We start from the raw sequence: 15,477 nt of genomic DNA, 5'->3' as shown, positions 1-15,477 counted from the left end.
TTAAAAAAAAAAAAAAAACATGGTTATAAGGATTCCTTTGGAATTTAATATTGAGTTGAAAATTTTGTTCATGAGTTGTGACAAGATCGTGAGTTTGAAGCTTGTACTGTTTCGTTTTGCTTGAAAAAAAGCTAACATATATAAGGGTAAATGATGTGATGCCTACATTTTCTGTCCGGTTGAAATAACAGAAGGTTCTCCGTTGGTATTGGTGAATTTACTTCGGATACAGCTCCTCTTGTGTGTGGTGTCCCCCAAGGTTCCATTCTCGCACCGATTTTATTTTCCTTGTATATGCTTCCCCTGGGGTCAATTTTTAAGAAACACGGTGTCTCCTTCCACTGTTATGCTGATGATACCCAAATTTATCTGCCTCTGGGATCTGATCATCAGGGTTGGGATACTGTGGTTGCTTGTTTAGCAGAGGTTAAGGCCTGGATGTCCTTAAATTTCCTTCACCTCAATGAAAGCAAAACAGAGATTATAGTCTTTGAATCCTCAGAATCTGCTTCCTCCCCTTGACTAAATTGTGGTAAATTGTCTTCATGTGTGAAACCACTAGTGAAGAATTTGGGTGTGTATTTTGATAAGTCTAAAATTTGACAAACAGATTAATACGGTAGTCAAAACCAGTTTTTTCCATCTTAGAGTCTTAGCCAAAGTAAAACCATTTCTATCTTTTAAGGACTTTGAAAGGGTCATCCATGCTTTTATTTCAACAAGGCTTGACTATTGTAATTCCCTTTATATGGGTATTAACCAAGCATCTCTTAACCGTCTCCAAATGGTACAGAACGCTGCTGCTAGGCTCCTTACTGGTGTGCGCAAACGGGAGCATATTACCCTGGTGCTGATATCTTTACATTGGCTCCCAATTCGTTACAGAATTGATTTTAAAGTTTTGTTGCTGGTTTTTAAAGCTCTGAATGGTCTAGCTCCGGTATATATCACCGATGTACTATCTGTGCATAATCCTGGAAGGTCTCTTAGGTCGTCCAACCAGAGACAGTTAAACGTTCCTCGGGCTAGACTGAAGTCAAGAGGAGACCGAGCCTTTGCTGTTGCTGCACCAAAACTCTGGAATAGTTTACCTGTTTTTATTAGAACTGCCTCTACACTACACGAGTTTAAAACAAAACTCAAAACCAATCTTTTTTCTCTGCTTTTAATTGTCATTGATGTGTGCTGTGTGTTTTTTTTTTTTTTTTGGTTTGTTCTGCGCTGTAATTTATGGTGTATATTATGTTAGTTTGTTATACTGTACAGCACCTTGGTCAACAATTGTTGTTTTTATTGGTGCTATATAAATAAAGCTGAGTTGAGTTGAGTTGAGAAATTTGATTTAAATGCATAAAAAGATGCCATATAATAATGCTGTGATTCACACCTGAGAAGACAAAGACCCACATAGTGACCCCTTCAGTCTGGTAAGCTATGTGAAAAAACCCTCTGATAACAGGATCATATCACCTGTATTAACGTTAATATAATGTACACTCTTAACAGAAAACATGATTTTTGTGATCTCATGCATGCATGTATAATTGCACATCATGGGAAGAAAATTTTGTATAGGCCTATTATAGTTTAAATTACAGTACCAGTCAAAATATTGGACACATTACTATTATAATGTTTTTAAAAGAAGTCTCATGTTCATCATGCTTTATATAAAAAATACAGAAAAAACAGCAATACTGTGTAATATTATTACAATTTAAAATAATGGTTTTCTATGTTAATGTACTTTAAAATATAATGTATTTGTGTGATGCAAAGCGTATGAACATTCATGTTACCTCTATGGCATTTCATATAGGATTTTAGCTTAAAAGCATGCAAATTTTGAGAAATATTGATGGATTCTCATATGTTTATGTCAGTTTTCTATACATAGGAGTGATATTTATTCAATATTTATTGACATCACTATGAGCGCTGGATACTGTGTTATCAATTCATACTTGCAGCCGGAGGGCGCTCTGAGCACATAGTCCACAAATGACTCGTGATGAAGAACAGGCATACCATGTGACATTCCAAGAACCAACAGAGGCTTCCAGAGATCACTGTAACCATGGCCATAACACGCAGAGACACTTTTGAAGATAATAAATACATGATTGCAGCGACGTATGCATGTATTGCCTCAGAATTTGCGTCTGAATAGCACTCGCTCCGTGGGCGTGGCCGAATTAGTGGATAATGAGCTGACTGTGTGAAAAAGTGCTTAAAAAAAGTATAAAATTAATAAATGGAGCCAAATCACAGAAACTGCAAAGATGATTTTAATATCAGTGTCAGGTAGGAGTAAGATACGCGTCTAGATTTTAAGGGATGCACCGATATCATTTTTTTAAGGACAGAGTACTGTTACAATCACAGAAGGGCAGATACACTGAACGTAGATTAGAAAGGTGCTTATTTTCACAACCAAATGAACAACACACAAACAGGTGAGAGAATGGCAAATCTTCAGAGGAGTGATAATAAATGGAATGGTAATACTGTCCTTTGTATTGAAGGTGACGGAGGATGGCAGAATGCGGGTTTCCAGACGTAACGTAGACATGCTAATAAGACGGGACAATGAGTGTGTCTGAGAGAGAGTCCTTTATACTGCTGGTGATTGGAGTGCAAATGACGTGCAGGTGTGTGTGCTTAGAACTCTGGTGACAGGGAGCGTTGTGATTGGGTGACAGTGGAGCCTGGCGTTTCCATGACAGTACCCCCCTTCACGGCCCTCTCCGTCTGACCAGGATGGTTGGCGTGGAATGTGTCGAGCAGGTTGGGGTCAAGTATGTCTTTCTAGGAACCCAAGAACGTTCCTCAGGGCCGTAACCTTCCCAGTCCAACGAGGAGTGGAGCAGTGAAGCAGTGATGAAGGCTTTTTTCAGGACTTTGAAGGCGTTGGTGGCAGCTGGGTTTCAGGACAGAGACTTGGGCCTATTACGGAGGAAGTTGGTGAGTGGACTGGAGATGATGCTCTAGTTCTGGATAAAACAAAGATAGAAATTGGTGAATCCAAGAAAGCGTTGAAGTTCTTTGACTGTGGAGGGTGCTTGCCAGTTTCTGATGGCATCCACCTTCCCCTCGTCCATCCGGATGCCACTGCTGTCGATTTTATAGCCAAGGAACTGCACTGAGGGTTGATGGAAGGAGCATTTCTCTGCCTTGAGGAACAGATGGAACTCCCTCTGGCGTTGCAGGACCTCCACAATGTGCTGGCGATGTTAGGCCAAGCTCCAGGAGTAAATGAGGATGTCGTCGATGTAAACCAGAACTGACAGAACTGTGCAGGAACTCTCGGAGCACCCCATGTATGAAATCCTGGAATACGGAGGGGGCATTGACTAATCCATAAGGCATGATGAGATATTTGTAGTGGCCAGTAGGGGTCACAAAGGCAGTCTTCCACTCATCCCCCTCACGTATCCGGATGAGGTTGTAGGCACTGCGGAGGTCCAACTTGGAGAAAACAGTGGCACCACGGAGATGTTCCAGGGCAGCTGGGATGAGAGGAAGGGGGTCGCGGAACTTGACAGTTGGAATGTCCACGGATATAATATGTGAGGAACATGTATGTACGTGTTTGTTTTTGAAGGAATAACGTTTATGCGCGATTATTGAAAAAAAAAAAAAAAAACCTTGTCGTTTCCGTGACAAGTACGAGTACCGATACTATTTTTCTGGTACTCACCGAAACCGATACTGATGCCTATATATACACTTGTATTTTTTTTTCTTGTTTGATGTGGCAGTTTTCCAAGCCCAACACAGTAAGACAAATGAATGTGGGACAGATTCTTTATTATTACTCCAATGAAAAACGTAATAATTTTTATGTGCTTGTCACAAACTTAAAGCACAAATTTAACAGTGTCCAATAACCTGCAAAGGGTATAATTACCAAAGTCATAATAAAAACAAAATAAAAACAATGTCTTTTTTAACCTGCCTTTCAAAAACTAAACGAATATTACAGAGCAAATGTTTATAACACTTGTTGGTGCCACTATAATTTTGACTCGCAATAGTCACATCCATGTGATTGGCCTCCTACAATGAACGAACAGCTGAAGTTTCATAAAAATCAATCAATGTATGCAGATGTTATAACACACTTCCTGTTCCCCTTATCTCACCATAAATTATTCGTTGCCTCACCATGGCCAAACCGTTCGTGATATCAATAATCCGCTTGTAATTTTGCATCATCAATGTCTTGACTTCAGGCTGACCGAGTTTGGTGGTGATCGGATTAATCGCCTAGGAGGAGTATATCAAAATCCAGAGCATGCGTTTTTTGAACAACCCATAACAGCTGGCTTCCTGTTGAGCTGCTGTATAACTTAAACCACAAAAGTTGTTAGTCCCGATGAGTTCTATATGTGTACTGAGTTTCATACTAATACATGCAAGCGTGTTTGATATAGAGACTAAGTTTTCAGACCCAATTCAAGGGGGCGCCGTAGAGCCCCTGTGCCATGCCTGGGTCCCAGCCTCTGTGCAGTCCTAATGGCTGCAGATTCCAATGTGTGGGCCAATTTTCAAGAGTTTGAGCACATTAAGGCCCCAAAAAATCCCTGGATGGTTGAAAAAAAAAAAATCCTTAAATTATTAGGGCCCTGTGCCTTAGTGGCTTAGGCCCTAATAATCCTAAGGAAAACAATAAGGGCCTTCGCCCTTTCAGGGCTTGGGGCCTAATAAATGGAGCAATTCCAATAGGGTCCTCACACCATTGGTGCTCAGGCCCTAATTAGTGTTGTCAAAAGTACCGACTTCGGTACCTATCGGTACTGAAATTTTAAAAACGTGACGCTTTGAGCGCTGTTGAGCGGATTCATAAACATCTCTGATTGGACATTGTGTTGACGCGCTCATCGGATATGCCTGTGATTGGCTATAATGATCAGCGCGTGGGAGCATTTGAAAGCACACGGAAGTGTTTGAATTTGAAAGCGTTTTGAAAGTGGGAGCGTGAGCGATTGAAAGCAGGCGCTTAGTAAAGAGATTAATTGATGACTATTGACAACGTTTTAACAGTGTTGATCATTGAAGCCTATCACAGACATATCCGATGAGCCGTGAAAACAACGGCCAATCAGAGATGTTTACGAATCCGCACAACAGCGCTCAAAGTGTCACGTTTTTAAAATTTCAGTACCGACTAGGTACCGAAGTCGGTACTTTTGACAACACTAGCCCTAATAATATCTTTATTCAACAGTCTCTTGTCTTTTGTGTCATTTGCATGCTTTGTTTATGTTCAGCACTTCCAGGTTCTATGTCAGAACGCCAACTCATTATTGGCCAGCTCCTGCGTCAGCATCACATGTATGCGTCGTTCTGCTCACATGACCAATACTGAGCTGGCATGTGGACGTAAACATGCAAGACTGCACTATGCTTACTGCGTCACCTGCGTAAGGATAATGACAGGGAAAAGAAGATATAGTTGAATAAAGTTGTTATTTTTGTTTTGTTTTACAAAGTATTCTTGTTGTTTCATAACATTAAGGTTGAACTACTGTAGTCACATCAACTGTTTTAACAAGGTCTTTAGTACTTTACTGGTCCTTGACAGTGGTGATTATATTGCTGTCTGTGGACGAATCATATAGCTCTCGGATTTCATAAATAAATATCTTAATTTGTGTTCCGAAGATGAATGAAGGATTTACGGGTGTGGAACAACATGAGGGCGAGTAATTAATTAAAGATATTTAATTTTTGGGTGAACTAACCTTTTAAACAAAATAAGAGGGAGTTGTTATTTTTTAGTACTGCCCTGATTAAGCTATTTCATTTAACATATTTAGTCAAAATTAAAGCTGAATTTTTTCATACTTAATACTGTGTCATTACCTGGATGATCCACAACTGTTCTTTGCTTCAATGGACTCCAAACGGTTGAAGGTCAAATTAAGTTTCTATGCAGCTTCAAAGGGCTTTAAACGATACCAGACGAGGAGTAAGGATCTTATCTAGTGAAATAATCAGTCATTTTCTTAAAATTACACCTTCCGTATTCTTCAAAACGCTTACGCTGTATGTCTTACGCCTTCCCTATTCTACTTACGGAAAAAACGGAACTGCTGCCGTGTTCGTTCCGTAAGTTGAATAGGGATGGTGTAGGACACACAGCACAAGCTTTTTGAAGAATATGGAGGGCAGAATGGTGAAGCACTTGCAAGGCAATCATTTGTGTTTATAAAGCATATACATTTGTTTTGTTTTTTAAAGAAAATTACAGATCGTTTCGCTAGATAAGACCATTATTGCTTGTCTGGTATCGTTTAAAGCCCTTTGAAGCTGTACTAAAACTCATTTTGACCTTCAACCATTTGAAGTCCATTGAGTCCATTGAAGTCCACTATAAGGAGAATAATCCTGGAATGTTTTCATCAAAAACCTTAATTTCTTTTTGACTGAAGAAAGAAGGACATGGACATCTTGGATGACATGTGGGTGAGTAAATTATCAGGAAATGTTTATTTGAAAGTGGACTATTCCTTTAAATGTTGCAGTCCTGCATTTACTCAAAAATTTACTCAAAGAGTTTTGTTGATGCTTTGCTGTGTCTGTGGCTTTGTTGACGACAACTTTTGATATGCTAATATGATGCATTTTTATACCAAAAGCCAGTAGCATTTAAAATACATTAAATGTACGGTAATTTACAGAAGTTTATTTAGACATGAGTGTCCGTTTCCGGAGATTTAACTGCTTGTACCCAGGAATTTGTGGAGATTTACATCGCGTGCACAAAACACAGGGATTTACCGATGAGTGAGTGAACATTTCCATCCGTGTACAGGGGTTTATAGCATTGGTGAATAGACTGAGAAAAATCCGCACATGAAGTGGTCCATTTCTGGCCGTGTCATAAAACAGGCACGCCAGAGCACATGTACAGAAACTGCCAGAATTGTGTCGTTTACGGGTTTGTGCGTGGATGTTTACGGTCCGGAGACATGCCTTTTCATGCAGTGGTAAGAATTTGAACTGAACCTTAAGTATAAAAAAGTGCTGTCTGGACAGTTTCTGTTGAACAAGTGGTAGACTTGTTCAACAAAAACTGCAAATCCACCACAATGGAAGGAGAGGAAAATGTGTAACGTCAGCTTTAAAATGCAGGTGATGCCGAGGCTAGCACATTCCAAGTTTGTTCTCCATATGGAATTTGACCCCAAACCCCTTACACCTCCTTACATGTGCAGATGGACCAAAAATGCAGTGTTGTAAATCTCTTATCGCAGACAAAATGGCCCGAGGATGACTACTTCAGATGGACAAGCAAAGAGTCCTGAGCGTCTGCTGAGCAGTGCTGTAATTTATATTCATTCTAAAACTAAAACTAACAATATGAGACAATATGTTGGTGCCAGATCTTTAGTTTACTTTGGCTCTCAGTTATGGGTCTTTTTCTGTTCCTTCTTTTTTTTTGTTTTTACTCTTACAAGGGCCTCAATGTTACCTTGTATGTAACTCTTTCTCTTACCAAAAACAATGAAATACTTGGACAAACTTAATGCTTTTTAGACTGAAAGGGAAACCAAACCTTGATTAATGGGCATTTATTATAAATTACTGAATTAAAGTCAATTTAAGTGATTTAAAATAGGTCTTTTATAGACTATTTATGTGCCCTTAAAGAATTTATGAAGCTGTTAATTTAACCACCACAATGAAAGAAAGCTAAGTGATACAATCAACTCCATGTTTGCATGTGTCTTTTATACATTTCCCACATTATGATTCTCATTATAAAAACAGTTTTGCCAGTGACATTTAATAAAAAAAAAAAAAAAAAAAAAAAAACACCCCAATAAACATAACTATACTAACCTGACAAATACGTTTTAATATATCTTAGCAGCCTACCTTCATTCCTACATTGCTGTTGTGCAGGTCTATCCGGGCACGGAGGTCCTTATTGGACCTCTTACCCAAGAAGTCTTTGACAAATTTGTTGCTGTACTTGAGGTTGTCTCCACAGCCTCCCCACTGCCAAGCCTTGCGGTTCTCCAGGTCAGGAGCCTCATCACAAGTGCAGCGCTCCATGCGGCCAGCACTGCAGGCTTTGGCCATGGCGTGGGTCAGGCCTGCTGAAGAGATGGCATAGAGGAATGCCGTCTCCTTGAAGCCTGTAAGGAACATGGGGGTTATGAGGCAGCCAATAGTTAATTCCTGACCTTTAATTCTGTGATTTTTTTTTTTTTCCTGTGATTTTATAAGTTGAATTTCACCTGCAGGGAATGCTAGTAACAGCACCAACCCCACCTTACACTTACTTTTGTTCAGCAAGGATGCATTAAATTAAACAAAAATTACAGTAAAGACATTTATGATGTTATAAATAATTTCTATTTCAAATAAATGCTGTTCTTTAAACTTTGTTCATCAAATAAATCTGAGAACTGTAAACCTGAACACTTTTTGGTTTCTTGAGTGCATACAGTAAAATCAGCTTATTATAACACCGAGACTGGAGTGTCATGGTTGGTTTTGGGTTTTGATATCACTTTCTTGTTTCATGTCTTTTATTTTGTATTTTCATAGTCATGTCATACTCATAGTAATTTCATGGATTAATGGTCCTAACCCTAACCCTTTTTTTGGATATACCTTTCATGTAGTGTGTTATATTGCTGTTTGTGAATGTAAAATATCTGCAAAGTTTTAAAGATCGAAATGCACAGAGTAACTGTCTCCCAAACGAAAGATCCAATTCTGAACTGCCTGAAACGAGTTGTCAGTAATTCCAGAGTAAGCTCTCAGAAAGGAGGTGTTTATAGAGATGCATGACTTTGGATGCATGTAAACCTATTGTAGGAGACCTCCAATCAAAATTAGGAACCTTAATAAATACCATAATAGGGGTACTTTAAGTTTAGTTTATTAAACTCAAATGTATTGTATATATTTATTTATTTTACAGTGTGGGTTGTGCAAGACAAACCTAAATAATGCTTTAGAATTTATTTGTAAAAAGTTGACCCCAGCAAAAAAGTCATTGTATATTGCACACTACTTACCTCTCTTTAAAATTTGAGCCCTGTAGTTACCCTCCAAAGTGCAGTTCCATCTCTCAAAGCGGAACTGGTACTGGCACTCTAAGGCACTCATACTGATGGCCTCTATGAGAGTCTCGGCCACTCCAGGGTCCCGTCTGCACATTCTGCGCTGTTTCTTCTCCAGTTTGAGTCGATCACACAGCTTGTAGTGTGCCTTGCCCGTTCTTTCATCTGGCTGTGAGGTCAGTGGCAGAATGGACAGGGGTTCTTTACCAGTCAGTCTATGAGAGAGATCATGGAGACAAATACCTTAACTCTTACTGGGAATTGTTAAAAGGCAATTGTTGGTATGATAGTATATATATGAACGTCAGAAGGGATGTGTCAGCCAGTAGCCTTTACCATTTAGAAAAGGTTGTGTCCTAAACAAAAGACAAAGTTATTTAATATTAATATAGACAGTTGTGAGGTACAGTGTATAGTTTCAGTGATATATGATACTGTTATTGTGATATAAATAAATACACTCTACACATTGAGCCAAGCTGTTTGTTTGGCCAATGCAAATTCAAGTCTTAATCAGATTATTTCCTGATTCCGTTCAGCTCTCTGTTTCATAACATTTCCTGTCTTTTCTCTGAAGTTACAGCTGTTCTTAAAGAGGCTCTATGTAGAATTCATAAACCTTAGTTATTAGTGATACCAGTGGTCATTAAGTGAACTTCAGCCAGCAAATTATTGCTCCATGCACACACTCCATAGTGACGTGAGCTGGTGTTGGATGAACATTGTATAAGCAATAATAATTGAACAGAAATCAGGAAAGAGCATAAACGACACATCCTTTTGATTTTCCCGAAAAAAACATCCGACTCTTTACATGAAAATTCTTATATAGCTCCTTTAACCCTTTCGATCGTGAGTTTAAAATATTCTGTCCCCCCAGAGTGAGTTTAAGGCGACCGTTATTTTAGAACGTTCGCCTTTAATGTTTCCATAGCGACGCGTCTTGCGTGTCAGGAGTGCTGAATGCAGCAACAATAACACTGTAGGTGTGTTCGACATCGGCTGCGGCTGGATGTAACCGATCGGCGAGATTAGCCGCGTGCAGGCGGGGAGGAGCTGAAAACGGAGACGTGAAGTCGGACACTTTCTGCATCCCGTAGTGACGCTCGCGCTGCGTTTGCATCGGTTTGCATACTTTATCACAGCTGAAGTGAAATGCAATATTTGACTAATACACTGATGTTTCAGAGACCTTTATTCAAAACTTTATGTACTGCTTACAGCGTCTGTTTTTACAAGAGTAAAGTTCAACATAAGCATATGTTATTTAAATAACAATGTAGTGGGGTCTTTGTTTTTTATCCGTTTTATTTTGATAAACATGACACAATACAACATCGCGACTACATGAAAAGAGCTTTAACTGTTATAAAACACAGATTTTTGAGCATTAATGGAGCTGAAGGCGTGACAATAAACACGAAACACACGTGATCGCTGGCATGCGGTTAATCCGGCCAATCATGAAACAGCTGTGTCGTCATCAGCGCTCGTGCAGCTCCTCTTGAGAAACTGCGCTGGCTAACTCAGGCGGCTGATCTCGAATCGCTCTCGCGGTACTTTAAAGGCATACGTCACAGTCACATGATGTCAGCGCTGTCTCAAGTCGGACAACATTTCTTACCGGCATGCACTGCTTCAAGTCAGCCGCCGATCGGTCTTTGCGGCGCTGCATCAAGTCGAACAAGCCTTGTATGACAGATGGATCGCTATTATTCCTTTTTTATTTAAAATATTCGCAAAATTGCTTACCATGTCATCAACTATCTGATATTCCGATTCTCAAATATGTGTAAGTGAGTGTGCTTTGTTGTTTTAAAACCTTTATAAATGATCTTTATCTTGATCTATAATGCGAGATGGGCGCCGCCATCTTAGTTTGCGCTGCAGTTCACAAGAGTCCTGTCAGTCGGATTTACAGCAGGTTAATTCATAATTTTCTTCCGAAATATATGCAAGTAAGTGGCTGGTGAACTGGAAGAATAATAGAGTAAACTTTATAGTTACTTAGGCCCATTATGTGTGTCTGATATGAATAAATGACGCCAAATTATATTTGTTATTGCTGCTTCCACTGATGTCGGACATCAATGTGTAAATTATAAACGCTTAATGTATTGTTTTAATGGTGCTTATGCATATTCATTGTCTGAAACCTTAAAATAAACATTATGTGCCTGAAAACACTGCATAGCTGTGATATGACAAGAGCTGCGCGCGTCCGTCTTGTAGCCAGAGCGCGAAAGCACAGTTTGAATCTGGCAGTTATTTGACGTCGCTGAACGTTCGAAACTTTACTGTAAATAAAATTTAATTTAAAAATGGAATTTAATTATTTCTTCTAAATTTCTGCAAGTTTTAACACGTTCCATACTTTTGAACGGGTCTCAACAATAAAAATTATTTTACAAATCTGATAAATTATCTATTGCAATATTACCGTTGTTGTTTAGAGCTTAAAAATATAAAAGTCACATCAGATCATAACAAAACTCGATAACATAAACAAGCTCGGTTCTGCTTTCCCGTAGCTGGAAGGCAGCGTTTGCACTGTACAACCTTGTTGTTTGCATTTTCTTCTTTGAAAACAAAATAGCAGCGAAATTTCCATGAATTGAAAATTGAATTGTTTTTCCCCACGGGCAGCATCATTTCAACTAGCAGCAGTGGTTAAATCTGTGTCTGAGGAGATTGTAGACGGGTGTTATTTGCGCATGCATCAGCGGGTGGCTCGCAGAACCAGGAAATACTGTATAAGCGAGCAGTGCTTAATGTGTGTTATGGCAAAATAATGATTTATTTAGTTTTAAATAAAACGAGTGTAATCTTGATAGTATCCCCCTTTTTTTCCAAAATGTAACTGTAATCTGATTACTATGCTTTTTTTTTTTTTTTTTGACAACTGTAACAAATTAGTTGCTGGATTTTTGTATCCGGATTATGTAACGCTGTTACATGTATTCAGTTACTCCCCAACCCTGGTCACACTAGACTTTGAGTAAGCAACATTTCTACAGACATCTACAGAATTTACTGATTTTCCTCCAACACTGCAACCCTGTACAGCTTTGCAGCTTTAATAATTTGCATTATTTATATACTCTTTGATGTTAAGATTGTCTAATGGTCCCATGTATACTCTTTGAATTTCTTTGCATGAGCTAATGTTGTTGGTCCCCCATGTTTGTATGTGTATTAATGGAAGTAAAAGGAGCTTAAAGTGTGACTGTGGCTTAAAGGGGGGGTTGCATGCAATTTCACTTTTTTAACTTTAGTTAGTGTGTAATGTTGCTGCTTGAGCATAAACAGTATCTGCAAAGTTACAGCGCTGAAAGTTCAATGCACAAGGAGATAGTCTTTTAAAGTTATGGCATTTTATTGCCTACAAAAACGGGTGGTTTGGACTACAACAAGCTTCTTCCCGGGTTGGTGACATCATAAACCCTTGCTATTAACAAACACTGCCCCCGGGAACACGCAACAAAGTGGGCGAGGCCATGTGGCGCAGCATAATGAAAGTGGAAGAGTTGTTTACACCGAACGCGAGCTGTGCAACGCGACGCATCAAAAGATATAGAACCCATTATAATCTGTGATATTTTCTACACTGGATGCGGTGCTGAAGACAGATTCCAGAATCTACACGAGTTCAATGCTGGATTTACACAAAGGCTTTTACTGAAAGATGAAGCATTTCCTACTTTAAAAGCAGAAGCTGCTGTTTATCAGCCCCAAACTGTAAGTACGTTTTATTGTTTGTCTTTTAAACGTAATGTTATAGTTCTGTTGCTATGTTTAATGAATCTAGGACGTATACAAAGAGCAACTCGTTTTTGCAAGCCAGTTAGCTAAATTCTAGTGCAACAAACACCAACAAACTTCTATGTTCATAGACAAACAGTTGTTCATGCTATAAATTAAACGCTACTTTTACAAAAATGCGACTACTCAGGCATGTATTTACTACAGTAAAGCTTTAATCAGGACAAAACTGTATATTGAAAGCTAACAAACAGCAGTGAAAGCATCTAAACACTTTGACACAAATACTAAATGAAATACCATTCATAAACATCCTTCAAAAGCCGCGATTGCAGAGGTTCTACTTTTTCCTCTTCATCTGGGTCTGATTCGGTTCAATTTGATACAGCAATGTAGGCGCTATTATTTACTTTCCACCTAAGCGCGTAACTACGAATGGTAAGGGGCGTGGCATTTCCGGACGCTTCAGCGAATCACGACAGACTGGGCCAGTAACCAACCTGCTGACCAATCTGAGCACATTGCGTATGTCGGAGGGAGTGGCTTCATAGAAGCAGGAAGTCAAACGAGCCGTTCATATGACAGTGGAAACAGAGGTGTAGAATTAAGATAAAATATATGAAAAATACAGCATTTAAAAAAAAAAAAACGAAGCATTAAGACATGTTAAACTGTGCCCCCAAAACACAATCAAGCCTAGAAAAAAAAACATGTAACCCCCCCTTTAAATGTGATACTACCAGTCCAGACAAATAAGAACTACTTTAGAGTTCCTGCTGCATAACTGAATGAATGGAAGGACAAGCCTGGCTTCACCTCAAGTAAGGAAAAAATGAATGACGGATGTTTTGGGCACTTTATGTGTGCCCTGTCAGCTCAATAGCATGAATGAAATCTGTGGTTAGTGATCTCAAATGTCTAATGCACTATGGAAAACACAATTCCAGTTCAAAAGTTAATGTTTGTATGAACCTAAAATGGACTTCACTTTATCTACTGTCCAACTCTAGCCTGGGGACCCACAGCTCTGCACATTTTGTACATTTCCTTTATCTGACAGATCAAATTCTGTTCATGCAGCTCTTGGCTAAGAAGCTGATTGTTTAAATAAGGTGTTTAACTAAGAGACACAAAATGTGCAGTATTAGACAGAGTTGAGAACCACTGGCATATAATATGTACCATACACATAATTTTGAATTTCAGCAAATGTTGCATGTTTTAGACATGGTGTAGGCAGGATGTGATGGGTAGTACCTCTTTTGTCAGTTTATTTTAGAGCATGCAAGCATTAAACACACTTGCTGGGTCTGCCACATAGCTGGCGAACATCTAACCAGCATTCTGTGGTTTGTGACGAGGAGAGCTGAGAGTTACTTTCATAACACATTCAAGGGACAAGACTGTCAGCTCATGACCATATTGGTCACACCAATTGACAACACTGGCAGAGCAGTAGCTCATTATGTGTAATTTCTGGGTTCCTTTTACACATTCAATGAGAGGCAAAGAAATAAATGGATTTACAAAACTTATGAACACAGGTTTTAAACACATATGTTATTACAGTGAAGATTATAGCTTTAAATCTGCCACTTTTGTCTTCTAATATAGGCGCTGTCTATTATTAACTACAACCTAGGGGTTGCCCAGAAAACATACATCAACAGAGCAGCAGATGTTGACATGTAACGATTTTCCACTGGAGGCAAAGCGAAGCGAACCCCAGTGCAGTTTATTGAGCAGAAACATGAAATAAACACAAAACATAGAAGTGGCTTGACTTTAAACAAAAACAAACTCACCAACAGCTGATTACAGGAAACAAAGCTAGACAAGAGAACAATGAAACATGAGGGCTATATATACAGAGAGACTAATGACAAACAAGGAACACCTGTGAACAATCAAGACAATGAACCAATCACAAAACAGAACTGATAAACCACATGACTAAATCAACCAATAGGCTTGTTCGACTTGATGCAGCGCTGAACAGACTGATCGGCGGCTGACTTGAAGCAGTGCATGCCAGTAAGAAATTTTGTCCGACTTGAGACAGCGCAGATGCCATGTGACTGTGACGTATGGCTTCAAAGTACAACGATAGTGATTAGAGATCAGCCACCTAAGTCAGCCAGTGCAGTTTCTCAAAAGGAGCTGCATGAGCACTGATGACAACACAGCTGTTTCATGAGTGGCCGGATTCACCGCATGACAACGATCACATGTTTCGTGTTTATTGTCATGCCTTTAGTTTCACTAATGCTCACAAATCTGTATTTTTATTAGAGTTAAAGCTCTTTTCATGTAGTTGCAATGTTATATTGTGTCATGCAGGGGCGATTCTAGGGTCAGAGCTTTAGGGGTGCTGAGCACCCAAGCCCCACTGCCACCACCCACCCTCTTTTCACACAAAAACTAAAAATATATCTATTGAAAAATAACTTTATCATTTTAACATTGATTCAACTAAACTTTTTTTTTCTTTTTTTTGAGACCATTTCAGAACACCAGCTTAATTTTGAGAGTTCACACAGACAGCCCCCTGTAACAAACACAAATCCTTCTTCACTCAAATGGTTTTCCTGACCGTTAACTCCATGTGCCTCCTTTTGTATGAACAGTC

At 39.1% G+C, this 15,477-nt stretch overlaps 1 protein-coding gene across 1 annotated transcript in view; it reads right to left on the bottom strand.

Annotated features, from left to right (window-relative positions):
• The window catches only part of wnt9a (wingless-type MMTV integration site family, member 9A), a 168,884-nt gene that overhangs the window by 66,386 nt on the left and 87,021 nt on the right, over positions 1–15,477 (bottom strand). Inside the window, 2 exon segments of the mRNA XM_067363556.1 lie at positions 7,888–8,150; positions 9,042–9,301. Coding sequence (XP_067219657.1) covers positions 7,888–8,150; positions 9,042–9,301 — 523 coding nt within the window.

Source organism: Chanodichthys erythropterus, chromosome 16 (genome assembly GCF_024489055.1).
Source record: "Chanodichthys erythropterus isolate Z2021 chromosome 16, ASM2448905v1, whole genome shotgun sequence".
NCBI lineage: Eukaryota > Metazoa > Chordata > Actinopteri > Cypriniformes > Xenocyprididae > Chanodichthys > Chanodichthys erythropterus.
The sequence above is the reverse complement of the archived record's forward strand: the minus strand, read 5'-3'. Positions and strand labels throughout refer to the sequence as shown.